At 46.3% G+C, this 13,068-nt stretch overlaps 1 protein-coding gene across 2 annotated transcripts in view; it reads left to right on the forward strand.

Annotated features, from left to right (window-relative positions):
- LOC147894960 (L-arabinokinase-like) overlaps nt 1-13,068 on the forward strand; it is a 221,421-nt gene that overhangs the window by 80,351 nt on the left and 128,002 nt on the right. For both annotated transcript variants that reach the window (XM_087383374.1, XM_087383375.1), the window contains one exon: nt 4,434-4,559. In XM_087383374.1, coding sequence (XP_087239500.1) covers nt 4,434-4,559 — 126 coding nt within the window. The remainder of the gene's footprint in view (nt 1-4,433; nt 4,560-13,068) is intronic.

Consider the following 13,068-nt stretch of genomic DNA (forward strand, 5'->3'; position numbering starts at 1 on the left):
ATGTCCTATAGTGGTCTAACCACCCCCTGCTGCTCTCTGATCTGTCGTAGAAGCGCCTCCCTGTGTCACCACATCTCCATCAAATAGAGTCTGATACAGACCTGGTCATGGAAATGGATCAATCGCACCAAAGGATCGAAGCCATTCCCCTCTAGGTAGAGACAGTGGTAGCGTGCTCGAATATCGTAGTAGGCTGGGCAAACACAAAGAAAATGCTCCTCTGTCTCAACCGCCCCCAGCGTCATAGCATGCAGATCCGTTGCTCTCTAGGTATACCTGTTGCTCTTCCCTACCTCGATCCTCAGCTGATGGGATAAAATCCGCAGCTGACCAATGGCAATTTTCAGTGCATGAGATACTCCTCTATCCTCGAGATACTGGGGTCTGATAATGAATCCCTCCTCTGATACTCTCTGGAAGTGGTCGTGATAGAACTGGGTCTTGGTGGGGAGTTCTTGGTCCTCCCCCCAAGTCCGGGATGTGTGAAGCTGGAGGAGGTCTAACCGTATAATACAGTTGATCTCATCTCGCAAGATCAACTCAGGAGGTGCATCCATGCTGTACTGAAAGGGGGGGAGCCTATCCATTTGGATATACTGCCTGGCAAGCCATGTAGATATGCGTGCATACCATGTGTTTGCCCCGCTCTCTATGAGTCGTCTAGATGACTCTAGGACCAACCTTGGAAGTCTGCAATGGGGTAAGTCTGACACCCTGTGGATGAAAGTCACAGTCTGAAAGATGGCATCAACCTGGAGAGGTGTCATGGCTAACTCTGCCTGTACTATCCTATGTGGAACTAAGGGCTTACATCGGATCATCTTGGATCCCATCGTCACCTGTAGCCGCTGGAAGCTCCTCCAATCTTCCTCGGAAGATCGCACCCCCAGAAAGGTGTTGCATACATGACAGTCGGCCGCACTAGTATGTCGAAAAGCCAACCCTTCGTTGGTGGATCCTGGAAGTGCGCCTGGAAACACTGCCACTCTAGTCTAGCCAAAGCACTACGCCCTCGTGTGAGTCGTGCCTAGGCTGCATGTTTCATCATGAAGATGGGTCCAGTGAAGACTGCTCCCAAATATGTGTATGACTGCACTATCTCCACTAGTTCACCACGATAGGTGAAAGTGAGTCGGTTAGCCACTGCTCGTGTGAGGTATTGAAGATCATAACCTTAGTTTTTCCAAGGTTGACCATCAGATATCTCTCTCTGCAAAACACCTCTAAAGCGTCCAGATCTCTATGTAGTCCCTTCTCTGAAGAGGATCTAAGGGCTATATCATCAGCATATAACAATATCTGTATGAGGAGATCTCCTAGTAATGAGCCCTTGGCACCTAGGCGATCTATGAAAGATGTGATCTCATCAATGTAGAGTTCAAAAAGAGTCGGTGAGAGAGGGCAGCCCTGCTTCACCCCAATGGTGCTCTCGACCCAATCTGATAGGCCGCCTGGGGCATGGACCCTGCCTCTGACTGACTCATATAAGCTCATCACACCCCAAATCAACATCTTTGGGATCTGCATCTCTTGTATTCTTTTGATCATGCAGGATCGTGGAACATTGTCGAAGGCCTTTCGAAAGTCTACGAAGCATGTGTAGACTTTCTGATGTCTGGACCTCACCTCCTCAACGATAGCCCTCAAAGTAAAAATATGGTCTAAAGTAAAGTGCTGCCTCTTGAATCCTGCCTATTAGGGAAGGAGAAGCATTATGGTTACATAAGGATTAAAAGGCATTAGCTATAATTGCACTTGGATTGAGTGATTCTTTTATTCTTCACATTGATGATTGTGAAAATGCACATACTGCATGGAGGCACCTTGAGATTGTTTTTGGAGCACAAGGGAAATGTTCTAAGTATACTTTGCTCATTAAGTTTATTGATCTGAAGTTGGATAAAGGAGAATCAATATCCTCATTAAACTCCATGAAAAGTATATTGACTGATCTTGATGATGACATTGTGATTGCTATCTTGGTTAAGAGTCTACCTGATGAGTATGATACCATTGTAACTACTCTCACTAATGTTACAGCAATTGGCAGACATCTCTTAACTTTGGTGGAGTCAATGATTGAGCTCGAAACTTGAACCAGGTTCAAGATTGATGTTCTTCCTATTGGAGAAACCGTTGTCTTGTGAAATCTAGGCTTTCCTACACAAATCTCCCAAGAAGGGGATATGTCTTGGGTACAGAGGGTCAGTCCACAAATGACCATCAAAGTGTGTTAGAAGGGTGGATCTAGGAGCCATCCAAAGCCTCTGTGCATTTGGATCTAGATCAGGACCCACTTGACAATTACAGTGGCTGAGGATCAAACTAGTGGGAAGGTTGGGCAACCCATAGCCTGCTAGAGAGTAGTATGTGTAGTGGCATCTCTGGCTATGAGAGAGACACCCCCTTAGAGAGAACCCATCTAGACAGAGCAGTTTGTGGACCATACAGGTGTGCCTTTTCCATACACAAGTTGCATTGGCAGATGAATCCAATGGGTGGCTTCTCCTTGGACCCCCTCTCGTGAGAGGTACTAGCTTGAGCAACAAGTACTGCACACAATCCTCTACATTGTGGTCACAGCTTTGGACCTGTCCATTGGCCAAGAAAGATCTAATTTTTTTGGGTAGTGGCACATGGCTGATGCTAAATCCGAGCTATCCATGTTTAGAGCCATTGTTTGGGTGTTCTCCTTTGAATACTTGTAGATGCTCTTGCTCTTCTACCATAATCACTGCATAAAATGATAATCATTAGCCAAGCAATAGTTACATCATCCCTCTTGGAAGACATGGGAAAAGCAGAAATGCTTGAATCTTGGGACATAAAAAGCATCCCCAAGTCTTAGGTAAAAAGAGAAAGATGTAGGGCTCTAAAGAGAAAAAAGGCTTGCTCATTTCATTCTAGACAAAAACTATGCTAGAAACCAGAGGGCACATCATCAATTTAAGCCAATGCAAATCTTGGACTGGGCTTTGTTATAGGCCTTCTCAACAAGGAGTATCGCAATGTCTTGTTTTGTGTCCTAAGTATGCAAGCAAGCATTTAGAAACATAAAACTGATGGTTGAAATGCTTTGATTCTGAATGTGAACAGAACTTGGGCTCATTGTATGAGACAAAGCATAAGAGCTTCATATTAATCATAAGGGGCGTTAGAGAGGTCTTATATGCCCTATAGACTCAATTTTTTCTTAAAGATCGAGCTAATAAAGCAACCTAAAAAATGAGCCAATTGTTGTGAATTAATGAGCAATGTTATTGGCCTGTAGTTACTTGAGAAGGTTTTAACCCTCCTTTTGGATGCACATGAGACAGCTTCCTAGCCTTAAGATCCTGATTTGAGCTGTGGAAGGCAGAGTGTCAATGAGGGTCTTAGACGAAGATCTTAATTATTTTTGTTATCTAGACATCTATCGATTAATAAATGCAGGAGTGCTTTGAGAATGTCAATGCTTAGACATCAATTTTGGGAGGTTCCTTGATGAGTTTTGCTGTTTTTTTTCGATCTGATACTAAAATTGTGCACGTTTTTTTCCTTTAAAAAAATATTACATTATTCTACTGTTTGTACCTCTCCCAAATGCTGCAATGGTCTCAATCCTTGTTTTTGGCAGTCTCAGGTGAAATCTGATATTATGGTTGTGTTCTTGTGAGTAAACGAATGCAGGACTAACGGCATTCAGCAGCCACTACTGTGGGCTTGTCTTGCTAAAATAACTTTTTGGTCAAGTAGCCGCATAGACGAAAATTAATCGGAGAATGTTGAACTGAGACTGGAGGCAGCCATGGCCGAGTGAGGCATTTGAAACTCTGAGGATAGTAACATGGCCTTGCAATCCTAAACAACTCATGATAAAAATGGTTAACTCTCTGGAATCTTGAAGGTCTTATATTTTATGCATCAAGTGTTTAAAATGAAAAGGAAAACTAGGACAAGAGCTGTAACATACATTATAAACCGGTCAAGCTAGGCTTCAGCTCTTACATACACAATTACGAGTCAAACTAGCTCTGAAATCCCACCCTCTGGCAAATAACTTCATTTGTGAAAGTTCGAAATGCCCTTTGTAGTCTTGTCCATGTTGATCTGGATCTATGTCTGCATGGAGGCAAGGAGGACATCAATTTCTCAACTTAACAAGCTGGTGTGTAGAAAGTGGGATCACTGAATGTGTTTCACAGCAGCCTTGCTTATAGGCTGCTCCTGGCCCTGCATATGATCTATCAAGTCTGTTGTGAACCACAGTGCTACTGTATAACATTCTTGCTAAGATGCTCTTACTTATCTTAGATGATTGAACTTCACCACTCTACATGACACCAAGTCTTCCATCTGAATTTGAGCATATCACTTGTGTTAGTTTTGGTGGCATATGATGCATCCAAATCTGGAATACATACTGATTTGTTTAAAGTATGCCTTACTTGCAGATGCCAATCCGGGAGGCTTGCCATGTAGCTGTCCAATGCAATGACCCAAGCAAACACCGGCTATGGAAGCATGTATTGGCTCGCCATGCAGCAAAAGGGGAACAGCCTCGACCTGTGCTGCAAATAGTATGCTACTAATCTTTGCTGCTCTCTCTCTCTGTCTCTCTGTCTCTCTCTCTCTCTTCATATCATGACTTCCCTCCCAGGGACCTCTAGTATCTGCTGTACTGGACTAGACTAGGCATTGGATTTGATTTGATATGATGATGATGACAATGATTTTGATGTTATGACTGTGTAGTATGCTCATTTTAGTAGCTCCACTCTTGCAGCTTCTTGTATCAGGTTTCACACATTCTCATAGACCCATCGGTGTTCTAAAGACTTCAAAAAACTCTCTCTCTCTCTCTCTCTGAGAGTACGTTTCATCTCCAGACGATCCAGGATGATGGCAGCTTTTCGGAGGAGACTTACTCATGGAGATCTCGCCCCACCAGCCACTCACCTCACCTTTGCTCAGATTTGTACTCTCATAGCAGGAGGCAGAGTCGATGGACAGGATTATTTTGGTTCTCAGACTCCGTGACACCTGGACTTGTATCTTTGCATTGGCATATTGTACTCATCCCCCCATTTTGCACCCAGGGGCGGTTTCCTTGCATCTAGTTTACTTTGTATTTAGGCTCAGATTTGACATTATGTACTTTCACTTGCATTGTATTGCGTAGGACTTAGATGATATTCGACGATGCCTCTTCTTTGTGGCACGTTGATTTTGTGCTATCTTGTATGCAGAGTTCTTGATGTCCCATGGGCCCATTTTGGCCTTTAGTGGACAATAATACACTTTCTTTCTTTCTTTCTCTCTCTCTCTCTCTCTCTCTCTCTCTCTCTCTCTCTCTCTCTCTCTCCTCCACTCAGCCCCCTCCCTCCCTCCCCTGCCCAGCCCTACGGGCTGTCTCTCCCCCCCCGCCTACCGTCTCCCAGCCCCGTGGGCTCTCCAAGCTCTCGTGCGGGCTGTGTGCTGTCTCGCCGGGCTGCTGGCTGCCGCGCCACCCTCCTCCAAGGCCCTTGGCTGTTGCATGATCAATCCCAGCCCCCGTGGGCTGTCTCCTAGCCCCCGCATGAGCTCCCTGCTGCTACACGACTAGTAGCAGGCCACCTGGCCACCTGGAGCTGATGTGCCACCCCCGCCATCAGCATACGCCTCATCGCGCCACCCCCGACTTTTGTCAGATATAGCAATGCAGGCCACAAGGGCCTGCGCAGGCTGCACGGGCTACTAGGCCCCCCCTGCCTAATGCTTAAGCTCAAGCTGCTCCAGGCCAGCCAACGTCAAGGGGCTGCCACCAAAACAGGGTTCACAGCCCTTACAGCCACCAAAACAAGGTTCACGCCTTGACTCCAGCCCTATACCTCTGCTCCAACCAGCTCTGACCTGCAAAAATCAAGAATCAAATCAAGAAAGACTGCTATGGGCAGCCCTTAGGTGGTGGGCAGTCCAAAGAGCAGGAAAAAATCAGTAAAAATCAGAGAAAAGGAAGAGGCCATGGAAAGCTCATCCGATCAGAAAACCAGAGGGGACAAGGACATATAATTTGGACCAAAGGGCAGAAAGTAGAAGATGGGTATGTTAAAGCATGCCTATCTTCTATCAAAGAGGTATGTAAGCTACAAGATGCTGAAATTGAATGCCTACAAAAGAAACTGGAAGAATACAAGAAGGATGAGCTTTCAAACATACGTGCTCAAATGAATGATGACATGAAGGAATGGCAAGAAGAAATGCATGCAAAATGGGCAAAAGAAATTGGGAAAATGCAGATGGATATGATGCGGAAAATGGACGTGAAAAACAGTTTTCTTACATCCAAGATAGAGAGCTTAGAAGCTCAGGTAATTAGTCTTCAAGACGAGAATGCAAAATTGTAAGAAAACACACACGGAGAGGAAGGGGAGCTCCAGCCATCCCTACACGAGGAGCTGAATATCATTAGGGAACAAATGAAGCAAATCAAAGGGGAAAAGGGACGTCCGAAGAAGGATGCAGGATCGTAAATGAACTGAAATCTAAGAATGAAAAACTCAGAAAAGACTTGGCATTCTTCCAAGACACTATGAAGGGTAAACATGCTGAATTCACCCAGAACATCAAGAAAGGAGAGGCTGCAATTTTAGAATGGAGCGATGTGTCAAGAAAGGTACTGCTATTCCCAAGAAAGAGTTCATTTCAGATGCTCTAGAGGAGGATAAAAGGAGAAACAGTAAAGCCCTAAATGTCTTAGTCCGAGGCCTCATAGTAGGAGATACTCCTATGGCAGATGCAAATGCTTTGTTCATCAAAATGGGTGTGAACCTGACATGTGATACAGCTTGGAGAGTTGGTAAGCCCGATGCACCCACAAGGCCACTTGTGATGAAGCTACGAACAGTGGATATGAAGACCCTCATGAGCACAAGGGTGACCTTGAAAGGAACCCAGATCTACCTGGATGATGACCTCACCCTCCTACAACAAGAACACCGGAGGGAAGGTATGGTACACGTCATGGCAGCAAGAGAAGCAGGGAAATGGGCTGCATACAGAGATGGTAGAGTGATCATCCGAGAGAGAGGAGATCAGGACCGGGGGGAGAAGGAAGAAAAGGAAGAGAAAGAGGAGGGTGAATTATGACGCTGCCGGACTAGAGGGACACAAAGTGGACTAAGAATTGTAGTGTGGAATTGCAATGGCACACTCTGGTCTGATCCAGGTGGTTTCTCGGAGACATACACTGACAGAGATATGGTTTTCTACACTGAGACACATGAGAGCCCCGGAGAGGATTGCCTACCGTGACAGGATATACATGGGATATACATTGACAGAGATATGGTTTTCTACACTGAGACACATGAGAGCCCCGAGAGAGGATTGCCCACCGTGACAGGATATACGTGGAGTCATCTCATAGGAAGGAGACAAGGAGAGACACTGGTGTGCGGGGGGAGTGGCTATCCTCTTTAGATCACACATGAGACCTCTCATATCAGTGGCACGGAGAGAGGAGCATGTGCGACACATGTGGATACAAGTCCAGCTACCAGACGCATGACCGATTCTCATAGCAGTGTGCTATTTCCCTCTAGATACCTCATCCTATGCATGTGAGGTCACCACACAAGGGCACAGTCCATATGAGTCGATTCACGATGATATCACTGAATTCTCCAGACAGGGGGACATCCTTCTTGGTGACTTTAATGCGCGCACAAGGAATAGGCAGGTGGGCCTATTGGACTTTGCATCCCCTCATAGTACCAAAACTGGATGCAGTTGAGCTCGGGATAGTGAGACACTCTGCAGATGCACCACAGGTGAAAAAGTATGGACAACATCTACTTGAGCTAGGGGCTATCCACGATTTGATCATTTATAATGGTCTACAAAGATGGCCATCATTCGGTGGTCTCACTTGTTTCCCGCATGGCGGAGGTCCCTTGGCCTTTACCTCACGGATATACGACCTCATTGTGGCCCCTCCCCCAACTCGGGGTTGATCACTCGTACCTAGCCTTTGTATCTCTGCCACTATGCCAGCCACAGAGAGGGTCCCCCCTGCGCCCACTCGTGTGCAGGTTCACTTTGATCGTGCCTTGGACCCCATCTATGTGAGCAACTTGGCGAAGGGACTTCCAGCCCTACTACTTGGAGATGCTGTAGACCTCGCCCATGCCTCAGACACCCTTTCCACAGTAGTCATGGTGAGCGAGCCCTTGGCCATTTGACATCATCCGAGGCACAACGGATTTCATGGCGACTGACACGTCGTAAGCGACGGGCCTTCCTCATCCATAGAATGGACGAGATGATCAGTTCATTTCGAGCACACCCCCCCCGCCTGCTTCGTAGCTCCGCCCCTACCCCGGCTGCTCCGCCACACCCCTTCTCAACTTCTCGAGCTCCTCCACAGCTGTCCTACCCCCCCCGCGCAGATAGCCTAGCATGCCCCCCCCCACAGCTAACCTAATGAAACCGGCCTCTAATCACTCAGAGGGCAGTGGAACTAAACCTTTAATCACTTCAGCACTTATTTACAGCTCACAAAGCATATATCACAACCATTAACCATTGCATGATCACCATTTGGCATTTACCCATTTGTTCACAAACAAAACCACTGAAAAAGGGATGGAGGCTAGAATGCCCTTGCTCAACAGACATAGACAAGTGCACCCGATTGGCCCCAAACACCGTGGCGCCCCTTTCGGTATTTCTTTATATTTCACAGTGAAATGATTACAAGTTGCATCTGGGAGACCTTCCCTGCAACTAAGCACGCAGCCCCAATTCACTAAGCCTTCGCAAGGCTTTCAAGCATATAACACCATCACATAAGTACACTTAACCCGTAGGCTCAACCCAAAGGCATTCTCTTTTCCGAGTGCAATTCCATTGGCTGTCCAGATGCAATCACACTGCGCCCCAGCTGCACTCTCTTTGGTTTCCAGATGGCATTCACAAAGCTTTTCAAAGCTCCAAAATAAAATCAGCAAAGTACCCAACCAAAGAATGACTCATGTAGCTCTGCCTGGGCACCTGCGAGCCAAGAAAGAGGTGGCACACGAGGCCAACCAATAGCTTATGGCAAAAAGAAATTGCAGTAGCAAAATCACAACTCACCAAGCCCTGAAAACTCGAACCAAGTCCTCAATCGCCAAGAGGACATAGTAGCCAATGCCCAATTGCATTCTCAGCCAAAGAGGAGTGCAAAGGCATGAAGAAAGAGCATTTACAAGAGCCGACCAGCAAGAATTCCACTGAAAAATGCGAAAAGAAGCACTTCTGTCGCGAAGAAGTGGGAGTTCTTGGGCTCAAAAGAAGCGTGCTTCAGAGCGGAATGCATTGAGAAGATTTTGGAGAAGTTTCATCGCCGGAAAGTCCTCCAAAACTGAGAAAAACCAGTCAACCAGCACGTCGAACCACTCGAAATTCAACAGAAAGCTGTAGCTTTGCAAGAGGAGAGGCCCAGGAGGCGGTAGAAGAAAAAAGGTCCAGAAAAAACCACTTTTGCAAATTCGACCAGCAAAAGAAGTGCTCAGCTCTCCCCGTTCTACCAAACGCACGGAGGGAAAAGCATATCACTACGAAGGGGAGGCAGAGGGGAAGCCATCGGGCCAAACGGAAGTCGAGGAATCCAAACGGGTGAGGAGTTATGAAGAAAAACGGAATTCAGCTGAAGGAGGCTGAAAAACCAGTCCAAAATCTCAACAAAGGGAGAAGATGAGAGAGAAAACCACACATGTGAAGTTTAGAAGGCCCAGGAAGGTCCAGGAATGGCAAAGGAGCATGTAGAAGGCACTAGAGCCACCTGGAACTCTAGGGGGGCCACTGAAGGTACATGGCCCTCTAGGGGGCCCATTAAAAAATGCCACGTCATCATTTCCCAACAACCACTCTTTTAATTCCTTGGAATGCCTTTGGGCCTAGGGATTAATTACGCTTATGTGCTAGGCACCATGCCGCGTTTAATTACACATTATTAAGCCCACGCTTGGACTTTTAAAACCAAAGTTATCACGGTCTTGTAGTACATTAAAGTACTTAGAATTTCACGCCCCCGTGACACCTAACCCGCGCAGCAAGCCTACCCCCCCCCCCCGCCCCCGTGTGCTGCTGTTGCTGCGTATTGTGCAGCAGCCCCCCCACCTTGCCTCTTCATTGACACCCCCTCCCCGGCCGGAGTGCCATGGAGGGGGTCCTCACGCTCCTGCTTCTGCTTCCATTCCCACCTCTGTCCTTGCACTAGAATTGGTACAAAGAAAACATCGAGAAATTAGTCCAAGAGAAATGGGAAAGGGATAACAAGATAAAGAGACAGACAAAACCAAGAAGGACGCGAAAAAAAAGAAACAGCAAACACAACTGAAACTTGAGGATGTGAACACGCGCTACAATTGAAGCGGACTTGGAGTTGACAACAAAGAAAAGGCGGGATCCACCTCAGCCTCAGCTTTAGCTTCACTCTCTGCCTCTACCTTGTGGCGAGGGAGAGAAAGAGCACACCGACACACAAGCAGGATGAACACAAGAGTGTGGGGATAAAATTATGTGTGTACATCCCCTAGCACACAGTCAACCTTTTTATATGAAAGGATAAGGTTACAACACTAAGTACACCGTACTTAGTGTACTTAACAAATAAAAGTACTAACTGTACTTAAGTGTACTAAATGAACTTGGGTGGCCATAGTGCCTTTACCCCAACAACCTCCCACTTAAAGGCAATATGCCCTCAAGTAAAAATAAATGAGGCTCAACCTATACCCATCAACTGTCGGCAATGTGCAAACCGCTCTGCAGGCAAGCCTTTTGTCAACAAATGTGCTAGATTATCATCTGTGTGAATCTTGACAAGCTGAATCAGCTTATCATCTATTACCTCCCTGATGAAGTGATACTTCACATCGCTTTGTCTTTGCATGAAAGACAGGATTGTGTGCCAACTGAATAGCACTCTGACTGTCACAATGCAACAATGGAATATCACCTGTAATGCCCAAGTCTCCCACTAGCCGAGATAACCATAAAGCCTCCTTGCATGCCTCTGTGGCTGCAATATATTCAGCTTCAAGGCTATGCACTGCTGCATCCTTGACATCCATGACACTGCACCTCCAGTGAATGTATAAACATAACCGGTAGTAGACTTCCGGTTATCTGGATGACCAGCAAAATCTGAATCCACATAACCATGCACCTTTGCATCTCGCTTGCCAAAGCATATGCACAACTCCTGTGTGCCCTTCAGGTATCTCATGATACCTTTCACTGCATTCCAATGCTTCTTGCCTGGATTTGCCATATATCTGCTAACCACTCCCACTGCAAACGCAATATCAGGTCTGGTAGCAACCATGGCATACATGAGACTGCCACAAGCTGAAGCATACGGAATCTTGGCCATTTCAGCCCTATCAGCATCTGAGTGTGGACTGTCCATTGCACCGAGTTTCACATATGGAGGCAATGGAGAACTAAGGGTCTTCCCCCCCTCCATATGAAACCTGTGCAATACTTTGCCAATATATTCGGTCTGAGACAAATACAACAAACGCTGTCCCCTGTCTCTCCGTATCTGCATTCCTAGTATGTGATTTGCATCACCAAGGTCCTTCATATCAAAGGCCTCATGCAATCTTTTCTTAAGGTCATCAAGCTCCTTACGAGCTTTACCAGCAATAAGCATGTCATCCACATATAAAATGAGAATGATTAAGCTGCCATTTGCAGCCCTTTTGGTATATAAGCAGTGATCGTCATCACTTCTCCTGAAACCTTGGGACTTCATGAAGGTATCAAATTTCTTATACCATTCCCTTGGTGCCTGTTTCAGCCCGTAAAGGCTCTTTTTAAGCTTGCATACAAGTGACTCCTTGCCCTTGACTGCAGATCCTTCTGGCTGCTGCATGTAGATCTCCTCATGAAGATCACCGTGAAGAAAGGCTATCTTCACATCCATTTGGCTATACACCCACTTGCATGGCAGTAATTTCATGCCCTTAGGCAACTGCACCAATTCCCAAGTACCATTTTTATGGAGACTGTCCATTTCAGACTTCATGGCTAGTTCCCATAGCCTTTTATCATGCATTTGCACGGCTTCCTTGTAACAGGAAGGTTCTCCACACTCTGTAAGCATAATAAAATCTGCTCCTGGAACAAATCTGTCTGGCGGTTTCATTTGTCGAGTGGACCTTCGGACCCATTGGTCTTGCTGTCCAACTTGCTGCTCACCTAAAACAGGTGGCTGTTCCAGTAGATCAGGCTGCAGAATTATGCCTGGGAGGTCTTCCAAAGGTGGCATGTCCCGTAGTACATCTTCCGCCACTGCGGGCTGTCCATTTGGACCTGCTGCAGCATCATGCATTGGCTGATTATGCTGCTGTTGTGGCTGATTCGCAGCCTGCCTGAATTGTATAGGATGTCCCGAGTCATCAATGTCAACCTTTGAAGCATCAGAAGGCTTATCTGCTGCCTTAAACATACATGACTCATCAAATAAGACATCATTGCTGCGTATTAGCTTCTTATTCACAGGATCCCATAGGCGGTAACCCATCTCACCACTGTCACCATATCCAAGAAAAATGCATTTAAGAGACTTAGGATCAAGCTTGCTGCGATCTTCTCTGCGTATATGCACGTACGCAGTGCAGCCAAAGACCCTCAAGTGCTTACAGGAAGGAGGTTTTCCTGTCCAAAGCTCCTCTGGCACTCTGCCATCTAGTCTTTTATTTGGTGACCTATTGATGAGGTGTACTGCTGTTTTTACAGCCTCAGCCCAAAATCCATGAGGTAAAGCAGCATGTGACATCATAGAGCGGGACTTTTCCTGTATGGTTCTATTCATACGCTCTGCAGTGCTGTTTTGCGCTGGATTGTAAGGAGCAGTGAGTTCTCTTTTAATACCTCTAGCGTCACAAAATGCATTGAATGCATTAGACGTATACTCCCCACCGTTATCTGACCGCAAAGCCTTCAATGTTCTGCCTGTTTGGTTCTCAACCATAGCAAGCCATTTCTGGAACACTGGAAAGACATCACTCTTCAATCGAAGAGGATACACCCACACCTTCCTTGTGGAATCATCTA

The sequence above is a fragment of the Dipteris shenzhenensis genome, chromosome 13 (assembly GCF_047967505.1).
Source record: "Dipteris shenzhenensis isolate YYH24624 ecotype China chromosome 13, Dip_SZ_1.0, whole genome shotgun sequence".
Classification (NCBI taxonomy): domain Eukaryota; kingdom Viridiplantae; phylum Streptophyta; class Polypodiopsida; order Gleicheniales; family Dipteridaceae; genus Dipteris; species Dipteris shenzhenensis.